The 19,056-nt window shown below is 38.3% G+C and overlaps 1 protein-coding gene across 3 annotated transcripts; it reads right to left on the bottom strand.

Moving 5' to 3' along the window:
• Nucleotides 1-3,890: 3,890 nt before the first annotated feature.
• LOC147626792 (uncharacterized) lies at nt 3,891-6,104 on the bottom strand. 3 transcript variants are annotated; one of them, XM_086815343.1, is made up of 4 exons: nt 5,214-6,104; nt 4,946-5,101; nt 4,766-4,817; nt 3,891-4,668 (listed from the first exon to the last, which is right to left on the bottom strand). In XM_086815343.1, the coding sequence occupies exons 1-4, from the start codon at nt 5,507-5,509 to the stop codon at nt 4,648-4,650; spliced, it is 525 nt and encodes a 174-aa protein (XP_086671469.1). In that variant the 5' UTR covers nt 5,510-6,104; the 3' UTR covers nt 3,891-4,647. The 3 variants fall into 3 exon arrangements, with proteins under 3 accessions (XP_086671469.1, XP_086671468.1, XP_086671470.1); XM_086815342.1 differs by having other exon boundaries at nt 3,891-4,437; XM_086815344.1 differs by lacking the exon at nt 4,766-4,817 and having other exon boundaries at nt 3,891-4,437.
• Nucleotides 6,105-19,056: the final 12,952 nt, after the last annotated feature.

Raw genomic sequence — 19,056 nt, 5'->3', positions numbered from 1 at the left:
GACTTTTGGTTTTAACAAAATTCATTCCATACATCATCTCATAAATAGGTAATTGTACAAGCATATTTTAATTATGATTGTATAACCATTTACTCCAAAAAAACTCAAAATCTACTCTCAATTTACTATTCTTATACATTTTATTATACATTTCAAAAGAGTTGATTGTTCAAGTTAAAGTATATGCTAGTATAATTATGAGTTGATTGTTCTATGCTAGTATAATTATGAGTTGATTGTTCAAGTTAAAGTATATGCTAGTATAATTATATTTTTATGAGTGGAAATCTTTGTGAAAAAGGATTCATATGTGAATTCAAAAACTTAAGATGAACATTTCTTTGCAAGCACCTTTTAGAGGATCCTTGCATATCTTAGAATTACCTTTTTGATGTTTCTTGCCTACATAATGTTTTTTTTTGTTGCATTAGTTGGTGTAAATATTTCTTTTACACATTCTAGATTGCTAGAGTATCTATGTTCCTTTATTTCTCCTTATTAGTACTATGAGAGAATAAGATCTTCCTTAATAAATGCTGTTTTAATTAAAAAATTTCCTAAAGGCATTTTCAAAGTGCAAGATTAAAATGTGTATATAATGAGTTACAACCTTTATCTTAGAGGTAATCCGTCGTATCTTTCTCTATGGTTATCTTCACCAAAGAATAGATATTGCTAAGGCCAATATTTGATATATGCTCTACATTTCTTTAGCAATGATAATGATAAATTTCACAAGGTTAAGATTTAATGATGAGACATTATGATAAAAAATTAGATCGATGAAGCTAATGGCAAAAGTGTTTCTATGTTCAAGTCTAGGGGGTGGCACTCTGAAGCCATATTAGACCTTGGCTCAAAATATAAAATTCAATGATGAGACATTATCCATGCCATGAAAACACGTTGAGATGTTATATGCACCAGTGGTTCCCAACTTCATGTAGATTATATACCATTATATATGTCACAAGTTTTTATTATAAGCTATGGAAGTAGTAAGAGCTATAAAGGTATGCAAACAAGGTTTATTGATGCCATTACCTATACCAAACGAGCCACTACCTATACCAAATGAACCATCTGAACAGATCTCGATGGACTTCATCACCACATGCTTTCCTACTACATTCAATCATAATGATATGTTTTGAACGATAGAGTGAACAAGCCTATTTTATTCCTTGTTAAGAAGACATTGATATCTTAGCAAGCCACACACCTATTCATCAAGCATATCTCTGTGCACCATGGCTTACGTCGTGTCATTGTATTTGATAGAGACTCAAAGTTTTGTAGTCATTTTTGGACTACATTATTTTGAGAACTTATGTACTAAATTGGGTGGTGGGATAATTGAGGCAACTGTGGGTTTCAAGCTTGCTTGGATTTCCTATAATTGTAGTCTTGGATGTCCTAGTGGATTTGAGTTCCTATATGAAAAAGATCTTCATGGGAGCTATGTGATGATAGTGGGCTTTATGGAAGGCTGATTTGAAAGCATTACACGAAATTGTGATGAAAAAGATCTCCATGGGAGCTATGTGATGATACTGGGCCTTACGGAAGGAAAGAATTACATGCAATTGTGATGAAAAAGATCTCAATGGGAGCTATGTAATGATAATGGGATTTATGGAAGGCTGATTTGAGAGCATTACAAATACAAATTTTCTCTCATGGATAGACTTTTATAGCCATATCATTTTGGTCATTTCATGACACATGGCTTATATGGTGTGGTGATGCTGAATACCACCTCTTGAGCTAAATGCTAATGGTTTCAAGGATGAAAACCTATGGGTAGGGATGGTTTGTAGCAATGGTGGGGCAATGGATATGAGAAGTGGCCATGTACATACTAATATGGGGCCTATGGAAGACTATGAGAAGTGGCCATGCACATACTAATATGGGGGCTATGAACTATGGCCTATGTGCTTGTAAACTTGAGAGTTAAATAAGTGTGAAGGAAGGACAAGTAGATAATATGGGGGTTATGGACTATGGCCTAAACTTCAGCATGGGGGTTATGGACTATGCTTGTAAACTTCAGCATGGGTATAGTTAAACTTCAGCATGGATATAGTTAAACTTCAGCATGGATATAGTTATATAAGAAATTATTAGGCTTAATCCTACACTAATCATACACTAATCAATGTACTAATCATTTTCCTAATATACTTTCTTAGAGAGCTCATCCAAGCCTATATGCTTGTAAACTTAAGCATGGGTATAGTTATATAAGAAAATTATTGGGCCTAATCCTACACTTATCAATGTACTAATCATTTTACTAATATAATTTCTTGGAGAGCTCATTCAAGCTTACATGGAACCTTGACTGCAGACTTTCTTCTATCTTTTTGTCTATTCAAGCTCTATCGGTATCCCACTTGCAAGACCCTATCAAAAAAAGTCTAACACATCAGAAATATTTAATCAATGTACTAATCATTTTATTAATGTACTTTCTTGGAGAGCTTATTTAAACTTCCATGGGATCTTGGCTGTATACTTTCTTCAATCTTGTGTTCATTCAAGCTCTAATGGGATCCCCCTTGCAAGACCCTGACAAAAAAGGTCTAACACACCAAAAATGTCTAACTATAGCTTTCTTAATTCTTTTATATGAGTCTTATGTTTTTTGTTTTATAGTAATCCTTTTTGCCAAGTTTTTAGTATCTCACACATGCTGCCCTTTAAACCATGAAGAAGACATTTCTAGCAAACAAGTGAATATATTTTTATATGTACCCATTAGACCTCTTCACTTGCATCCCTTGTTTTGGTTAACCCTCTCTCTCTCTCTCTCTCTCTCTCTCTCTCTCTCTCTCTCTCTCTCTCTCTCTCTCTCTCTCTCTCTCTCTCTTTGTGTGTGTGTGTGTGTGAAAGAGTGTGTGTGCGTACATGCATGTGTGCATGTATGCGTATGTATGCATGCACACGTGTGTGTGTTTATGTGACCTTTTTCATTCATCTCTTTGGTAACAAAACAATTATGGATCTTTATTCATGGAAGAAATGATACCTCGACATGTCTCTCAATGTGTGTTGGACAAACACATTTTGAGGATGCCAAAAAAAGTTTTATTAGAAAAGTACAATATAACTAATTGGATAGATTGTTATGGAACTTGTCCTTATAGCTTGAGACCATCACAAGGGATAAATTTCTTTAATTTTGTATACGAGACAAGTGATCAACTTATTTTATACACAAATTTTTAAAACTACTGAGGTCCATTCAAATCAATGTAATAGCAACATTTTCAAACCTTAATTTAGATATTAACAAAGGGCTTGAATGAATCCTATGCAAGTCATAATAAGGACCTAATTTGATAATATAAGTGTGCTTAAAGGTCATAATTATAAAAACTTCTTACGTATATGAAGATCACAATCATAAAAACTTGTGGAAGGAGTCAAAATCTGCATAACATAGGGACTAAAGTGTCGAAATATTTCATTATAGCTTGAGGTATGCACAGACTTATAGCTTAAGGTATGCATTAACTAGAAATATTTCGTTATATCTTGAGGTATGCACACTTATTTCCTAAATCACTCCACCTTTACATAAATTTTTTTTACAAACTTTTCATGATCATCAATATCAAGCCTCATGTGTGCAATGGCATCAATACTTAACATGACAAGATGGGGTAAAAGAACAAAAATATGAATGCTCTCTCTATTCCACCATGTTTTTGCAAACCATTTATTTAAAATCCATTTCATTTTCTCCCTTTATAATTTGTGATGTACAATCATAAACATCACAAAAACATGGATCATGGCAAAAGGACATTGATTAATTATACTAATTCACATACACTTAAGTGTTATTTCGATAGCTCATGTACATATAAACCTAAAAGGTCTTATTTGGATAGCTCATGTTCATATAAACCTGAAAGGTGGAGAAATACATTTTTCTTGCGTACAATACATGTATGCATCTTAGTGAAGTGATACTTGGATAGCTCATGTTCATATAAACCTGAAAGGTGGAGAAATACATTTTTCTTGCGTACAATACATGTATGCATCTTAGTGAAGTGATACTTGGATAGCTCATGTATATAAAAACTCAGAACATGGAGGGATACATTATCTCAAGTGGTATACATGTATGTCAAGACACAACCATGGGATTCAATAGCTATGAGGAATAATTTACACTTGCTTAATGAGTGGAGGAACAATCATGAGTTGGGTGTCTCAAGATTACCAAGAGTTGAACGGGGGTTAGGAAAAAGTAATCACCACAATGATGTCATTTCCCTATCTTGAAGAGATGAGGATCAATGGGTGGGTGCTATAAGCTTGATCAAATTATGATCTACATAGAGACTGTGGATCCATTTTCACATCTATGTAAGGTAGAAGGTATGGAGCCAACACCACCAAAGCCATAAACAAAGTGAACTGCAGTAGCCACAAACCAAAAGGGTTAGGGGACAAAAACTTACTACTTCCAATAGAAACGTTACCCCCTCAATTTAATAATAGCATGCTAAAAACTCACTATCATCTACTCATATCCCCCCCCCCCCTTCTTTTTAAATTTAGCATAGTACAAACTTATCATCGTTAAGTGGAACCTTCCTCCTAGTTTGATTTGAATTTTGGATCTCCTCATAGTTTAGTAGGATTAAGCTGTAAAAAGTTTATTAGGATTAAACTGTGAAAAGTGGTGGCACTGAAGATCAATAGATACTCAATGATAGGGCAACTTTTGACAAGTTAAACCTACCAGCATTGGAACCGTCAAAATGGTCCAAATGGGCCAAAGGGCGATAGAAAGCCTGTTCAAAAAATGTTGAATCGTGATACAGGTATGAAGTTGCCATAGAAGAGCCAGAGTTGGCCTTTGCAAACGAATTGACAAATGAAATATTGATAATGAAGAGAAGCTAACGAGAGAGAGTCTTACAAGATGAATGCTGCGAGTCCAACCACTGTTGCAGCTTGTATGGCACTGGCAGCTATCAAATCCAATTTCTCTTGCTTGATTTGAAACCGAATGGCCAAGTAAAGAAAGATAAAGAAGTCCAGTAAAATGCAAGCTGATCCCATGTGAAGAGGAGCCCTGCAACATATACATAACCCAAATGCTATAAAGTCGATCTCATATATTGCTTATTGACTCGCTAATAGATCAAGCTTAATGATGGCTTAAGCATAAGCACAGCGTTCCTTACCTCCAAATCCTGGAATCATTGACCAGCAGGGAGAAGAAATTGGAGCGGAAATCGCCGTAATAAAGGATGAAGAAAGCGGAGGCCAGCCACAGCAGGTCTTCTGCTTTTTGCTTCCACAAGATGCGGTCACTAAGAGGGGCTCCCACATCTTGTGAAGAGGTGTGAAATAAGAGAGGAGAAGGACCGCGCGGCATCCGGATTAGGTGCTGTGGTGGAGATTCTACCTCCACCGAAGAAAGGCTGAACACTTGATCAATCAACACATACCTCTGGCGAACCATCTTCAATGGCATCATCTGCAACCTCCACAAGCTCACCAATCTTGCTATTTCGGCTTGAATCTTCAAAAACCCACTCCCAGATCGACGTGCTAAATGCAAATTGCTCACTTATGTGCTCCCTCTACTGATTCGGCTGAATTTCAAGCTAATCACCCACTGAATCGCCCAAGAGGCCTATGTAACCCACAAGTCTTATCACCAATCCGCCCACAGGTTTTTCTTTTCAAGCTAATCACCCACTAAAGCGCCCAGCCAACAATGCCAAAAATGGTTAAAGCTGCGCAGAATTAGCGCACTAAACCGCCTGAGAGACTAGAGTCCTAACGCTAATAAGCTCCTTGACTCGCCCAACTCAAGCTGAATTGGAAGCTGCTCGATGGGTTTAGGAGAACTTCTTCTGGGTTGGGTGAATTTAGAAACTGTCTACTTCAACGACAATTGAACATTTCATAATGGAAGAGAGCCTCAAGGCTCATCCGATCTACTGTAGCAGCAGCAGTGGAACACTGCAGCGGCCGGCAAGGGACGGAGGGAGGGGGCTGATCGTCGAGACATGAGAGAGTGAGGTGACGCATCTAATGGCCAATAATATTGTATGTGAAGCTCCTTTGACCTGCCCTTCTCCCCACAAACCTATTTTACGAGAAAAAAGCGCCTTGAGGCTTGAAAAGTCGCGGGTGGCATCACTGCTGCCAGTGGCGACAACCAGGCTACCTACCTAACTTCTCGCGATCGAACGTCCAAAAAAAAAAGCCATTGAAATAGCTAATTTACATATGCATTTTAAAGAAGATCAAGCCTGTGTGGGAGCGCCTTTCATTGCTATACATATATATATATATATATATATATATATATATATATATGTATGTATATGTATATATATGATGTGTGCTAGACCTAGAAAAAGTTCCTTTTTTTGGAAAATAAAATATTTATATTAAAAACTTAAGAGCATCTATATTCAAGAGTTGTTTGTACCACTTCCTTTTTCCCATGAGTCTCATTCCACTTTTTCACTATTCAACAAGCTGCATCTCTCATCCTCCCAAACAAAAGAAGAATGCAACCAAGAGATGTGGTAGCCCAATTGCATACAGATAGACTCAGTAGTACAACCTTTTGGAGTTTGTTCCTTCATACAATATCCTTTAGTCCATACCTTCACCACCGATTTCTTCTCCTTCAAATACCATCTCTTGGTTTTTGGCAGCACAAGCCTGGGAGGTCTTGCCTTCAAATCCTTCCCTGTATAACCCTTCCACATAACAAGATTTGTTAGGACACCCTAGTATGTACAAGTGTCTGCTCAGCTAGAGAGCAGCTCATTTAATCCCCTATCTAAAGGGCATGAACCAGCTCGACAAAAGTACAATCACTCATTTTATTAACATAATATATAGACCAACATTTATACACACATCTATGTATCAACTCTATCACATCTATCCCCTAGCTTGGTCCATTCTGAAATATTATACTATTCCTAGAGTTCTATATCTCCCAAAAGATTTGTGAGACCACCTTCTCATGAAAAATATCATCTTGCAACCATTTTCCTAATTTCGCCTTCCTCAGCGGTCTCCCTGGAAACACAACAGAATAGCGTTGCACATAGAGAATAGTCCAATCTATTGTAGCCATATTTGGTAGTGATGTGTGTGAACACACTAGGACTATCCGGGACACTTTTTCCCTCTTTAGTAAGAGGTTTTTTTTCCCCTTGCTAGTATACACCCATCTTGGGGTATACTTATCTTTTTTCTATAGCACACATCTATTATCTATCTATCATCTCATTGTGTGCTCCCTTAAGCTTCTCCACTCTGTGTGTGTGTGTGTGTGTGTGTGTGTGTGTGTGTGAGAGAGAGAGAGAGAGAGTGCGTTTCTGCAACCCAATTTCTAACATTTGGTATCAGAGCATACGCTCCTCGCCCTTGTGCTATTACCCACCCCTAGAAGACTTGATAGCTTGTCTATAATGTAGTCTCCATCATGTCCTCGAACGTTTGGAGGTGCCAGGCAGGCATCCACATAATGCGCTCGTAGTAGCCAAAAATTTTCTTAAGCATTGGCCCTTTGTTGATGTCGAAGGCCAATCCATGCGTGCTTTCGTGGTAGTGGTCCCAATCAAGGAATGCCTCTAGTAGCGTGATGATCAAGTTGGACTGAGAGATCGATGGGATCAGCTGGCTCGGTTGGCTGATCGAAGCGGAGTAGGTGGCACTAGCTAATGAGGAAGGCTTGGAGAGGGTGGGTAGGGAAGACATAGAAGATCTGGGGGTGGGTGAAGGAAATGAGCCCTTGGAAGAAAAAGAGAGGAAGGAGGGGCGATGCTAAAGAGGGGGAGCTTGGTGAGGATATAATTGTATGTCGGGCGGGAGAGGGGCTCATCCAGAAAAATGTCATGCTAGAGAGCAGGCTGAGGCGAACACTTCGATAGTGGAGGTCGAGGAGCTGGAAGGGGTTCTATCGGGGGGATGGCGAGGAGGGGTAGCTCCGTTGTAGTGTCCATGAGGGCATCCACCTTCCTTTCTATGGCACTGGACGAGGGAGCAGATGGTGTCGGTGGGATGTGCTACTCGTGCCTCAACTGTGTCCAGGTGGGCCTCCTTCTCACGGAGTGTCTCCTTCGAGATTTCTTGGTAGCATTGGAAATCGAGTTGTGTCTTGCTCAGGGCCTCCTTCGCGGGGCGGCGGGCAATAGCTTGATGATGCTGGTAATCTCTGGCGCAACGGCTTGGGCTAAAGAGAGGTCATTGTGGGCCCTTTGTGTGGCTTCCAGTGCTTGCTAGAGCTGGTGCTGGAGCTTTGAGATAGTTGAGATTGCCTATATCATCTATTGCTCCTTGTCACATCAAGCATTGTCTAGAGTTGGAGTTTGTTGAGGTTAGTGGTGTACAAATCTTCTACGGTCTGCCTCTCCTGAGCTTTGGCCAACAACATTTCCTATTGTGCTATGGCTGCAACCTTCTGTTAGCCAGTAAATGTAGTCTATCATTTGGGTGATGAGCTCACCGGCCATATGAGATAAGCCCAAGGCAAAGTTTGGGACTGCCCCATGTGTAGCATGTACACTCTTTGCATAAGCTTCACTGGATCTAAAGCTACCTGTTGTTCTAGCCCAATGAAGGGTCTCCAGCGTGTTGAAATGAGAAGAGTAAGGGGATGATGGGCCTGCTTCTGTGTGTAGTGAGGGTGGAAATCTCCTGAGCTTGTCGGGGGCAGGGTTTCAGAAAGATTCTGGTCGAAGAAAGCATGTCTCTGCCGCTCCTCCTCAGTAGCCTTGCATCTTGCTTCCTCATCCTCCTGCTCCTCTGGGGTAGGGCCTTGGCTGGGCAGTGGGGGGATGGGTTCTTTGCCTTTGGGTTCTGGTTGATGGCACTTTGCAGGTGGTGGTTGTGGAGAGGATGGGGGTGGAGGCATAGAAATGGGGACCGCATCCGGCCCACTAAGTTGGATGGCCCTGGGAAGCTCCTCCCACACCTGGTAGCATAGTAGAGGACTGCATTGTAATTCCTTGTGTAGATATTCAGCCCAATTCACGGGTGTTTGAGCAGACTGCATTGTAATTTCTTGTGTAGATATTCAGCCCAATTCACAGGTGTCCCCCTTGTTGGTGGTGTACTCTGACTAAGGTAGACATGCTGCAGGGCTGAACCTGTTGGTCCATCTGATGGTCAAAAGAAATTAAAGCCCTTGCTAGCATCACCAACTCCTCTTGGGGGTGATATTAGCCGATTGTAATCCTTCTTTGTTGGTGGTGCCTCTATAAGTGCCTTTGCCTTTGGTCAACTTTGGGGTGTTGGTTAGCCACACGTAAGGTTGGTCAAGTCGGGGGAGCTAGAGGGCGTCTTTGATGAGGTCCATGCTTAAGTGCACTGTCTGCCTCTGCCCCTCATTATCGAGCACCTCGCATGTTTGTAGGTTGGCATCATAGGTTTCTATAAAATATAAGCAATTATAAAGATCAGGCCCCCACGATTCCATTGTCGGGAGGCCTCCGAGCCCCAAGCTGCGCAACAATAGCCCTGTAGCATGTCCCTATGAAATAAAGCAGCTTATGCTCGACTTTGTGGTTGTTCTTCATCAGGGAGTGCACTATATGTCCATTGACCTGCTTCATCAGTGGCTTCCCCAAATGTGAAAGCTGAGTGGTGGTGGCAGTCATATTCCTCGAAGCATTCCCTCTCGCGGGTGCTTCTTCCTGAGGGTAGGGTGGTGGAGTACCTCTATGGTGAGGTGTCGGCCACATGGGTGAGAGAGGATGTAAGAAGGGTAAGCTTGAGAAAACATTTTGCAAGAGTTCTGTTATACTAAAAGCTGAAAGTGAGGAAATGAGGGGGTAGGGCCCATATATATAGTTTTCCAGAAGGACATGGCCGTGGCAACCTGAATGAACATGCATACCAACCTGAATGGAACAGGTGTACCAACTAGAGATGGGAACAAGCATACCAACTAGAGATGGAATCGGTGTGGTAGTTGGAACTCATGATGGAACAGCCATGACAACATTCACTTAAACTACCACGGCCGTTTCGAATGTGCCACGACTATTCCAACTTTTGCTCCAGATGCCACTTTTGGTCATTTGGACAATTTTGGTGGCTTACAAAGATTTGGGCTTATGAAAGATTATTTTTATCCTCTTGGTGAGAGGCTAAATCATCTAGGTATCATGGACTTGTCTGTGAATATCATCTTAGTTACATGTAAGCTTTCATGGTGATTTTCCATATCTCAGAGGCAGTACCAACCCCCACATGAAGTGCCACGATTGTACCATTTCCTTGACAGCAGCACCAAAGATGTTAATCCTAACTTACTACCTGCACACAAGAGAGAGGGAGAGAAGAAGGAGAGACAACCATGCAAGGGTTAAGGTTGGAGATATGCACTTAGCCAACCCTTATGATGAGGGTTAGCTCCCCGATGTGAGACCGCTAGGGGCTCACTCCACCTCCACTTGTGTCACCCAAGTGGAGATTCAAGAGCTAGGTAGAGAGAGTAAGAAAGAGGGAGCTATGGAATGCTCAACCTTCTTCGAGATCTACCACATGGGCCATGTTGAGCATGATTTGTTTATGCCAAAGCTTGGTTTTAGCCTCTTGCTAGGCGGCTTGTTTCATATATTCATGGTTTTCGTTGTTTCTTGTCATGAATGGCCCTTAGGGTGCCTTCGGTGAGTGGGCCATAGTAGCATTTTAATTTGCTACTGTTGAAATATTCCACTATTTTGACATCGTCAAGTGTCTCTATGCGCACAATGCCTTGTGGGGTTATCTCAGTGACTAGGAAGGGTCGTAAGGCTCTAAGCTTAAGTTTCTTTTTGTGTGTTTTCATGCTGAATAGGAGGACCATGTCGCCCTTGTTCATTTGTTTATCTTTTAGCTAGTTGTCACGTCGAACCATTGTTTACGCCTTAGCTCTTCAACAATCATGCTTTATACAACTAGAAGGTGTGTTTCTTCAAGGTTTTCAAGCTCAAAAAGGTGAGAGCCTAAGACGTTCCCTATGAGCTTCTCTTATACAGTGATGCGTAAGCTGGGGACTAAGAACTCCACCATTGGCATAACCGCTTCAGTACCATAAGTCAAACTAAAGGGGGTGGCATTGGTAGCTACAGCCTTGTAGGAAGTTCTATAGGCCCAGATTACTGCCAGCAACTTTTTTTCCCAATCGTTGGCAGCTGGCCTCCATAGTTTAGTTAGAATGGCACACAAAACCTTGTTCGTGATTTCATCTTGGCCATTTGCTTGGGTGTAATAGGGGAAGGACTTTCTATGAGTGACAAGGAATTCTTGGTAAGAGTAATTGAATTACCTCATTAATGAAATGCATTCAATTATCACTCATGAGCTCTAGGGGGCAACCGAAGCATGTGACTGATTCATAAAGGAATTTTATAGTTAATCACGCATCAGCTTTACAGGTAGCTCGAGCTTCAACCCATTTGGTGCAATAGTCCGTAGCAAACGATTATATATATAGCTTGAGTATAATTAAGAGAAAAACAAATAAAAATACTTAGCTCACAAAAGCACGAAACCAAGATTGGGTGCATTCATCCCCCCTCATGTGTGTATGGCCTATTTTTCCCCACGCATGAGTATTTACGAGATACTTTATTCCAATTTAGGCCATAGCCTCCAAAAATACAAAAAGGTGCTTTTCTTGCACGACACTCTCTTATCTTCAAAAATAGAGTGCCCATAAATTGAGGCTTGGGTTTAAAGCATATCATGCTTTACAAAATATTAAAGATCAATGGTCTATGCTTGATAAACTATAGCTTTTTCAAAATAAATCAAAATGTGCATAAGATAAAACATGTATATACAAAGCTTGTTTACAAAAATGGTGTGCCAAGTAATAAATTTGTGCCACTTCTCTTCAATCCTTGGAATCCTCTTCACCTATAAAATAACCAACAATAAATTGGTGAAATAAATATTTCATAAGCATACAAACCATTATCACACACATGTTTGCCAGACGTAAGTAACCCGAGAATCACCCCTACATACGAACCAACTGAAACAAATATTGGAGACCCCAAACATACGTTAATATCCACCAAACGTATTAATATTTATAATGGCATCACCCATGATATTAACATAATTCGTCTCATGACGTAAATATAATCCAAGCATCCCCAAATTATCTAAGAGGGTAGAATAATATTTTTAAGAGGGCTTAAAATATATTCCCATAACATTCCCTCTTGCTTGAGTTTGCAATTGCCCTCAATTTTCGGTTTGTTGAAAAGAACGGAGAATCTTCACGAGATGAGGATGATTTTTGAAAGTTATTAAATATTTGCTATATTGGTTTCTAGTTCTAGTTTGAGTAATTTGATGGTTAATGATAGTATCTGGGAGTAAAATTTCTTCCTCTCCTTCAATAAGAGGTGGTTCTTCATATACTGGTGGATGAGTGGGAAGTGGTACTTTTGAAAGGTTTTAATAAGCTAACATGGAATGAACTACGAATCTTCCAATGAGAAAGTAATTCAAGTTTATACGCAACATCATTAATTTGGTGGATCACTCTAAAAGTTTCATAAAATCTTGGTGCAAGCTTAACTGGGAATTTTTCAACACTTTTAAGTGGACGCTTTTCAATTTTCAAAAGTACATAGTCTCCAAGTTCAAAAGATATAGCTTTATGTTTACGATTTACTTTCTTAACATACTTTTCTTGAGCATGAGCAATAGAATGTTTTTACGTCATTCAGAATGGTAGTAAAATCAATAGTGAATTGATTAGCAACTTCGATTTTGTGAGAAAGTCTAGTTGTCAGAATAGGCAATTGTTTTCCATACACAGTTTCGAAAGGTGCACGACCAGTAGCTAAATGAGGAGTATTATTGTAAGCAAATTGGAGAAGGTGAATGTACTTATCCCATAAGTTAGGTTGTTAGGTAGCACATGTTCTAAGTAGATCCAAGATAGTGCTATTAGTAACCTCAATTTGTCCATTCATTTCCGGATGGAGAAATCTACTTTAGTGCCTAAGTTGGAGAATGGCGTGATACAAAATCTTGAGTCTTTGTCAGAAACAATGACTTATGGCAATTCATGATGTACAAAGATTTTTTTGATAAACATATTTGTGGCTTGTTTGAGAAGTCGAAGTTTTCTTACAAGGTAAGAAGTATGCCTTCTTACTCAAACGGTTAATTATTGTCCAAATCATATCATTATGACTCAATGTAGCAGGCAAACCTGTGATGAAGTCCATGGATATTTGTTCCCAAGTATCATTATGAATTGGTAGGGGGGTAAGGAGTCCTTGGGTTTTACCTTTGTAGCTTTTAATTTTTTGACAAACAGAACATTCAGCCAACAAATTTCGCTATATCTTGTTTAAGATGAGGCCAAAAGAATTCTCTAGAGACTAATTGTAAAGTAGCTGAAACACCTCGATGACCCATGTATGGTGGTTGATGAAAGATTATGTAATACACAATCTTTTTTGGAAGAAAAGATAACCATCATGGCATGAGTAATCAACAATAGGGTTCCAATTACTGTCTCTAAGCTTAATCAAAATTTCAGTAAAATTTGGGTTTGTATCATAGGATTCTCTCATAAGACTCAATGGTTGACTTTGAATAACAGAAATGCTGTGAAAACTAGGACATCTACTTAAAGCATCGGCCACAACATTTTCTTTGCCTGGTTGATATTGAAACATGGGTTGGAAATTTGGGATAAATGAAGCCCATTTGATATGTCAATCAGAGATCAATGGTTGGGTCAACAAATGACGAATGCTTTGTTGGTTTATCTTGATTAAGAATTCAAATCCCATTAAATAATGTTTCCAAAGTCTTAAAGCATGAACAACCGCAGCTAATTCTTTGTCATATGTACTATAATTTCTTTCTGCTGGTTTAAGCTTACGACTTTCATAAGCAATGGGATGTCCATCTTGCATAAGAACAACACCAAAGCCTTGCCCACTTACATAAGTAAGTACAATGAATAATGGTCGTTGAAAATCTGGTAATGTAAGAACTAGTGCATGGGTCAATGCTTTCTTAAGTTCAGCAAAGGAATGGGTCAATGCTTTCTTAAGTTCAGCAAAGGAATGATCCTATCTACTAGACAATGTTTCCTAGATATTCAATTTCTTCTTGAAAGGATTTTCTCTTTTCAGGATTAACATAGAGTTGATTCTCTTGAAGAAGTGAGAATACTTTTTCTAAATGTTGTTCGTGCTCTTAACGATTCTTACTGAAAACCAAGATATCATTGAAAAACACTACAACAAAATTTTGATATTTCAAGAATATCCTATTCATCATTCTGTTTTGAAAGTAGCTGGAGTATTAGTCAAACCAAATGACATAACTAAAAACTTATAAAGGCCAATTTGGGTCCTGAAGGCAGTTTTGAAGATATCTCCTTCGTCCATTCGAATCTAATAAGTGATAACCGGACTTTAGGTCGATCTTGCTAAAGACTTTGGCTCCTTTACGCTTATCTAGCAAGTCATCCACTCAAGGTATCAGAGATATCAATTCTTACCAGTAAATTTTTTTAGTGCATGATAATCGATATGTTCCATTCTTCTTTTTGATGAAAAGAACTAGAGCACTAAATGGAGAACTACTGGGTTGAATCAATTCTTTATCTAAATAGATCTTCGACTTGCCTTTGGATCTCCTTTTGCTCAAGCATGTTAACTCTATAAGGAGCTTTACATGGCGGTGAGTTACCAGGAATTATTTCAATTCTTTGGTCTTTTGGACAAGGTCTTGGTAAGCCAGGTGGTAAGTCATCTATGAAGTAATTAGAGAATGTAGAGATGAAAGGGTCATGAGACACATTTGATTTGGAGTCATCCTGGGCAATAAGTTGGTTGACAAAAATAAAAAATGTCTTCTCCTTTTTTCATACAGATCTTTTTGCTTGAGTATGAGTAAAAAATGGGCCTAATTCACCCTTGGTTTGGCATTGAAGATAAATTTCTTGGTCATCTCTTATTAACCATATGGTATGGGTGTCATAGTCAATCTGGGGGGGTTATGCTCATGTCTCCATGGCATACCTAAGATGACATCCACACCTTGTAAAGGTGCCATCAGGAATGTTCTCTTTTCTTTTAGTGAACCCATCTGCAATTCTAAATCTTTAACCTCCTTAGTGTAGTTGTACTTATAGTACCTTGAAATGCAGCTTTTACCTTGTAACTAGAGTACGATGCATCTAGGTTAAGTGCTTTCAATGCTTTTTCAAAAATGAAATCATGCAAACTACAATCATCATGCAATATAGAAATTGATTTTCCTTTTATTTTCCCTTGAATTCTCAATAAAGCATGAATTGAAAACTTACCTTGATCTGAATAGTTGGGATCAGGGTTACCCTCTTGCTTAAAAGAATCTTTGTCGTCTTCTTCAATAACGTTGAGTCAAGCCATCGATGTGAAATTCTTCTCTTTGTCAGAGAAATCCTACACGAGGTGTCCTTTCTTATGACAATTGTAGTATTTGAAGATTCGAATCTTTGGTTGTCCATTCAAAGGTTTGTCATTGTTGTCCTTCCAAGTGCCTCCTTTAGCCACATCTTTACCTTGTTGTATCTTGGATTTATCAAAAGTACTAGAAGGGAAAGAAAATTTAGTAGATTTTGGAAAAGATTTATCCTGCATCTTGAAATCTCTAGATATAGATGTTTTACGTTCTGAATTTAAGGCAAGGTCCATATAGCAATGCTAAGGTCATGTGGATGAAACATGTTAATGTCAACCCCTAATGGTAGACTTAAGTCCAGCAATAAATTTTCTACGTTGCTCTTTTTCCTTGACTTTTTCAATTATTTGAACTTGTAAAAGAATATCCCAAAATTTGTCAATATAAGCTTGGACATTCTCTTTATCAATCTAGCGTAGAGTGTCCCATCGTTGACGTGCTTTAGCTTTATACTGTGATGGTAGAAAATGTTTCTTTAAGAGTTTCTGGAACTCTTTCCATGTTGAAGGTCGATGTTTACCTTGCTTAATCACGTTCTACCATAAAGCCGCACTTTTGATCAAATGATTACAAGCCCATTTAATTTTATCCTTTTCTGAGAACTTCTCGCCAGAGAAATAGTCATCTAGTTGGGTAATCCATGCAATGAGGATTCGTGCATCCTTCTTGCCATCATAATTTTGGAAAGTGAATGCCTTTCGACTGATTCATGAGTGTTTCCTAGAATTTTGAGCACGCAAGGTAGCTTTAACATTGCGTCTAATATGATCACTTTCCTCCTCATCTGAGTTGAAAGAATTAGAAGTATCACGTTTGTGTTTGGTACGCTTGACTTGACGCTCTGATTTATGTCGGATTTCTCGTCTCACTAGCAATTTGTTCTTGAAGTGCGAAGATTTGTTCTTGTACTGTGCGTGGTGTGGATAAGGTAGCCATTGCAAATAAATAAAGATGGAGAATTTAGCTTTTGAATTCATCCACGAATGGTTGGCTTGGATTTTGTCCTTTTTTTTAAAGCTTTATAAAGCTTTGGAACGACTCTCCTTCTCCCTCGAAGAATCCGCACAACGTAGCCCACTACTACTGCCCAATTGAAAAAAAAAAAAGAAAAAGAAAAAAAGATCCTAGGGGACTCTCTTACGAAGCACATCGCTCGTGGAGAGAAAAAAAGAAGAAGAAGAAAGAATAGAAGTTTAATTAACTAAGCTTCAATTTCTAAAAATTTTAATATTCTCATAAATTGATTTATGGAGACACAAGCACCCTCCATTATAGATTTCTCCCTCTAGCATTGGTTTAGCAATCCAAAAGCTAAGCCAGATTCCCTATCAATTGTAGATTTCATCCATACTGATGGATCAAGAAGAGGCTAAGAATTTGGGAAAACCGCTTTTCATATAGAAAGTGGTTTTGTGGTTTTTTGCAGAGTGGTTTGCCACCCTCCTCTTAACCTTTGGTCTTTGCCCCTTGGTTAATAGAAGTAACCCTTCAAAAACCTTTGAATTTACCTTTTTAGCTCTCAATTCTTGTCCCCATCTCCCTAGATCTAGCTTTGATACCTTTGTCATCATGGATCTAAATTTCTAGGGAGATATAATTTAAATAAACTTACAAGAATTGATTTAATTCAAACAATTTATCAAACACCACATGTTCAACACATTCAATAATTAAGAGAAAAACAAAAAAAAAATACTTAGCTCACAAAAGCACGACACCAAGATTGCGTGCATTCATCCCCCCTCATGTGTGTACGGCCTATTTTTCCCACACATGAGTGTTTACGAGATACTTTATTCCAATTTAGGCCATAGCCTCCAAAAATACAAAAAGGTGCTTTTCTTGCACGACACTCTCTTATCTTCAAAAATAGAGTGTCCATAAATTGAGGCTTGGGTTTAAAGCATATCACGCTTTACAAAATATTAGAGATCAAGTCTATGCTTGATAAACTATGGCTTTTTCAAAATAAATCAAAATGTGCACAAGCTAGCACATGTATATACAAAGCTTGTTTACAAAAATGGTGTGCCAAGTAATAAATGTGTGTAACTTCTCTTCAATCCTCAAAATCCTCTTTATTTATAAAATAAACAACAATAAATTGGTGAAATAAATATTTCATAAGCATACAAACCATCATCACACGCATGTTTGCCAGGCGTAAGTAACCCGGGAATCAACGAACCAACTGAAACAAACATTGGAGACCCTAAACATACGTTAATATCCACCAAACATATTAATATTTATAATGACATCACCCATGATATTAACATAATTCGACATGATGCAAAGATAATCCAAGTGTCCCCGAATTATCTAGGAGGGTAGAATAATATTTTAAGAGGGCTTAAAATATATTCCCATAATAATTTTATTTATAAGTTCTTATTTTCTCTATTTTCCTAGAATTGGATTCATGTTAGTTGTAAGATTCCTCCTCCCCAGCCCCTCAAGATGTCGAGTTTCTTCCCCTGTAATCAATCCCCTTTTCAGAATAGTAAGAGATCTTGTTTCTCCCTATTTTGGCCTAAAGAGAGAAAATGTTCTAGAGAAAGGTAATTCAGTTTTTAGATATCTTTGGATGGAAAAATATCCTTTCTTATAAAAATAAATTTTTCCGAAATAGAAGTTTAAAAAGAAATTTCTAAGGTGCATTAGTAATAAATTATAATCTGCACAAAAGACCTTAGCCTAAGGGTCCAGATTTTTTAAAAATTTTGGATTAAGGTTCTTATGGACCGATAAGATTAATCCAAATGTAGGGAGGAGATAAATTGAAGAATAAAAGAAAAACTCTCCCAAAAAATAAGTAAATGCTCATATAAGATGAAGAGTGGACTAAGGAGAAAAGAAAAAAAAACTGAATTTTGACACCTTAGAGTGGGGATCTCCCCTCATGAAGTAGGTGCCTTTTTCTCATCATTATCTTCCAATTTTAAATCAATTAAATGAGATATTTCATCTCTCCTCTCTCCTATTTCAAAACTAGATCCAAAAAGTAAGCTGAACTGACCCAAAAATAGTAAAAAATTGACCAAACTGATCTGAAAAATTTTAGAATCAGTTTGCTTGGTTTGAGGCTCACTTTTTCCTATAAATAGAAGCCTCCCCCTTTGTAAAAGCTTAATGGTATTTATGCAATGTTACTCTACTCTTGCCGCCTGAGCCATCTACATTGAATTTCTTGATAATTCAATTGTTTTTGGCCTAATCCTCTCCAAAGTGAATTGGTGGCCACTCTTGCTTCAAACAAGAGTAGAACCCTCAATCCCTCAAGCCAAAGGAAAGCTTACAAGCTCCATGTAAGCTGATTTTTCTAACTTGTTTAATTTTTAAATCTACGATTTTCTTGATTTTCATGTTTTACTGTTGATTGAATTAAATTCAAATGCTATGCCTTTGAGGAAAAGGCCACCTCCTTCTCTTTTTTACATTCCAGTCTTTCTTAATCCTAGAAAGATTAACTAAAAGATTAATTAAACTTTTCTTATTGTTTACTCTCTTCCTTGGATTTTGAAAATTGTGTAGATTAGAGTCCTATACATCTAATTTAAGTTAATTTAAATC

Source organism: Cibotium barometz, chromosome 21 (assembly GCF_041138505.1).
Source record: "Cibotium barometz isolate CiBa-2024 chromosome 21, ASM4113850v1, whole genome shotgun sequence".
NCBI lineage: Eukaryota > Viridiplantae > Streptophyta > Polypodiopsida > Cyatheales > Cibotiaceae > Cibotium > Cibotium barometz.
This window is presented reverse-complemented; position numbering and strand designations above follow the sequence as displayed.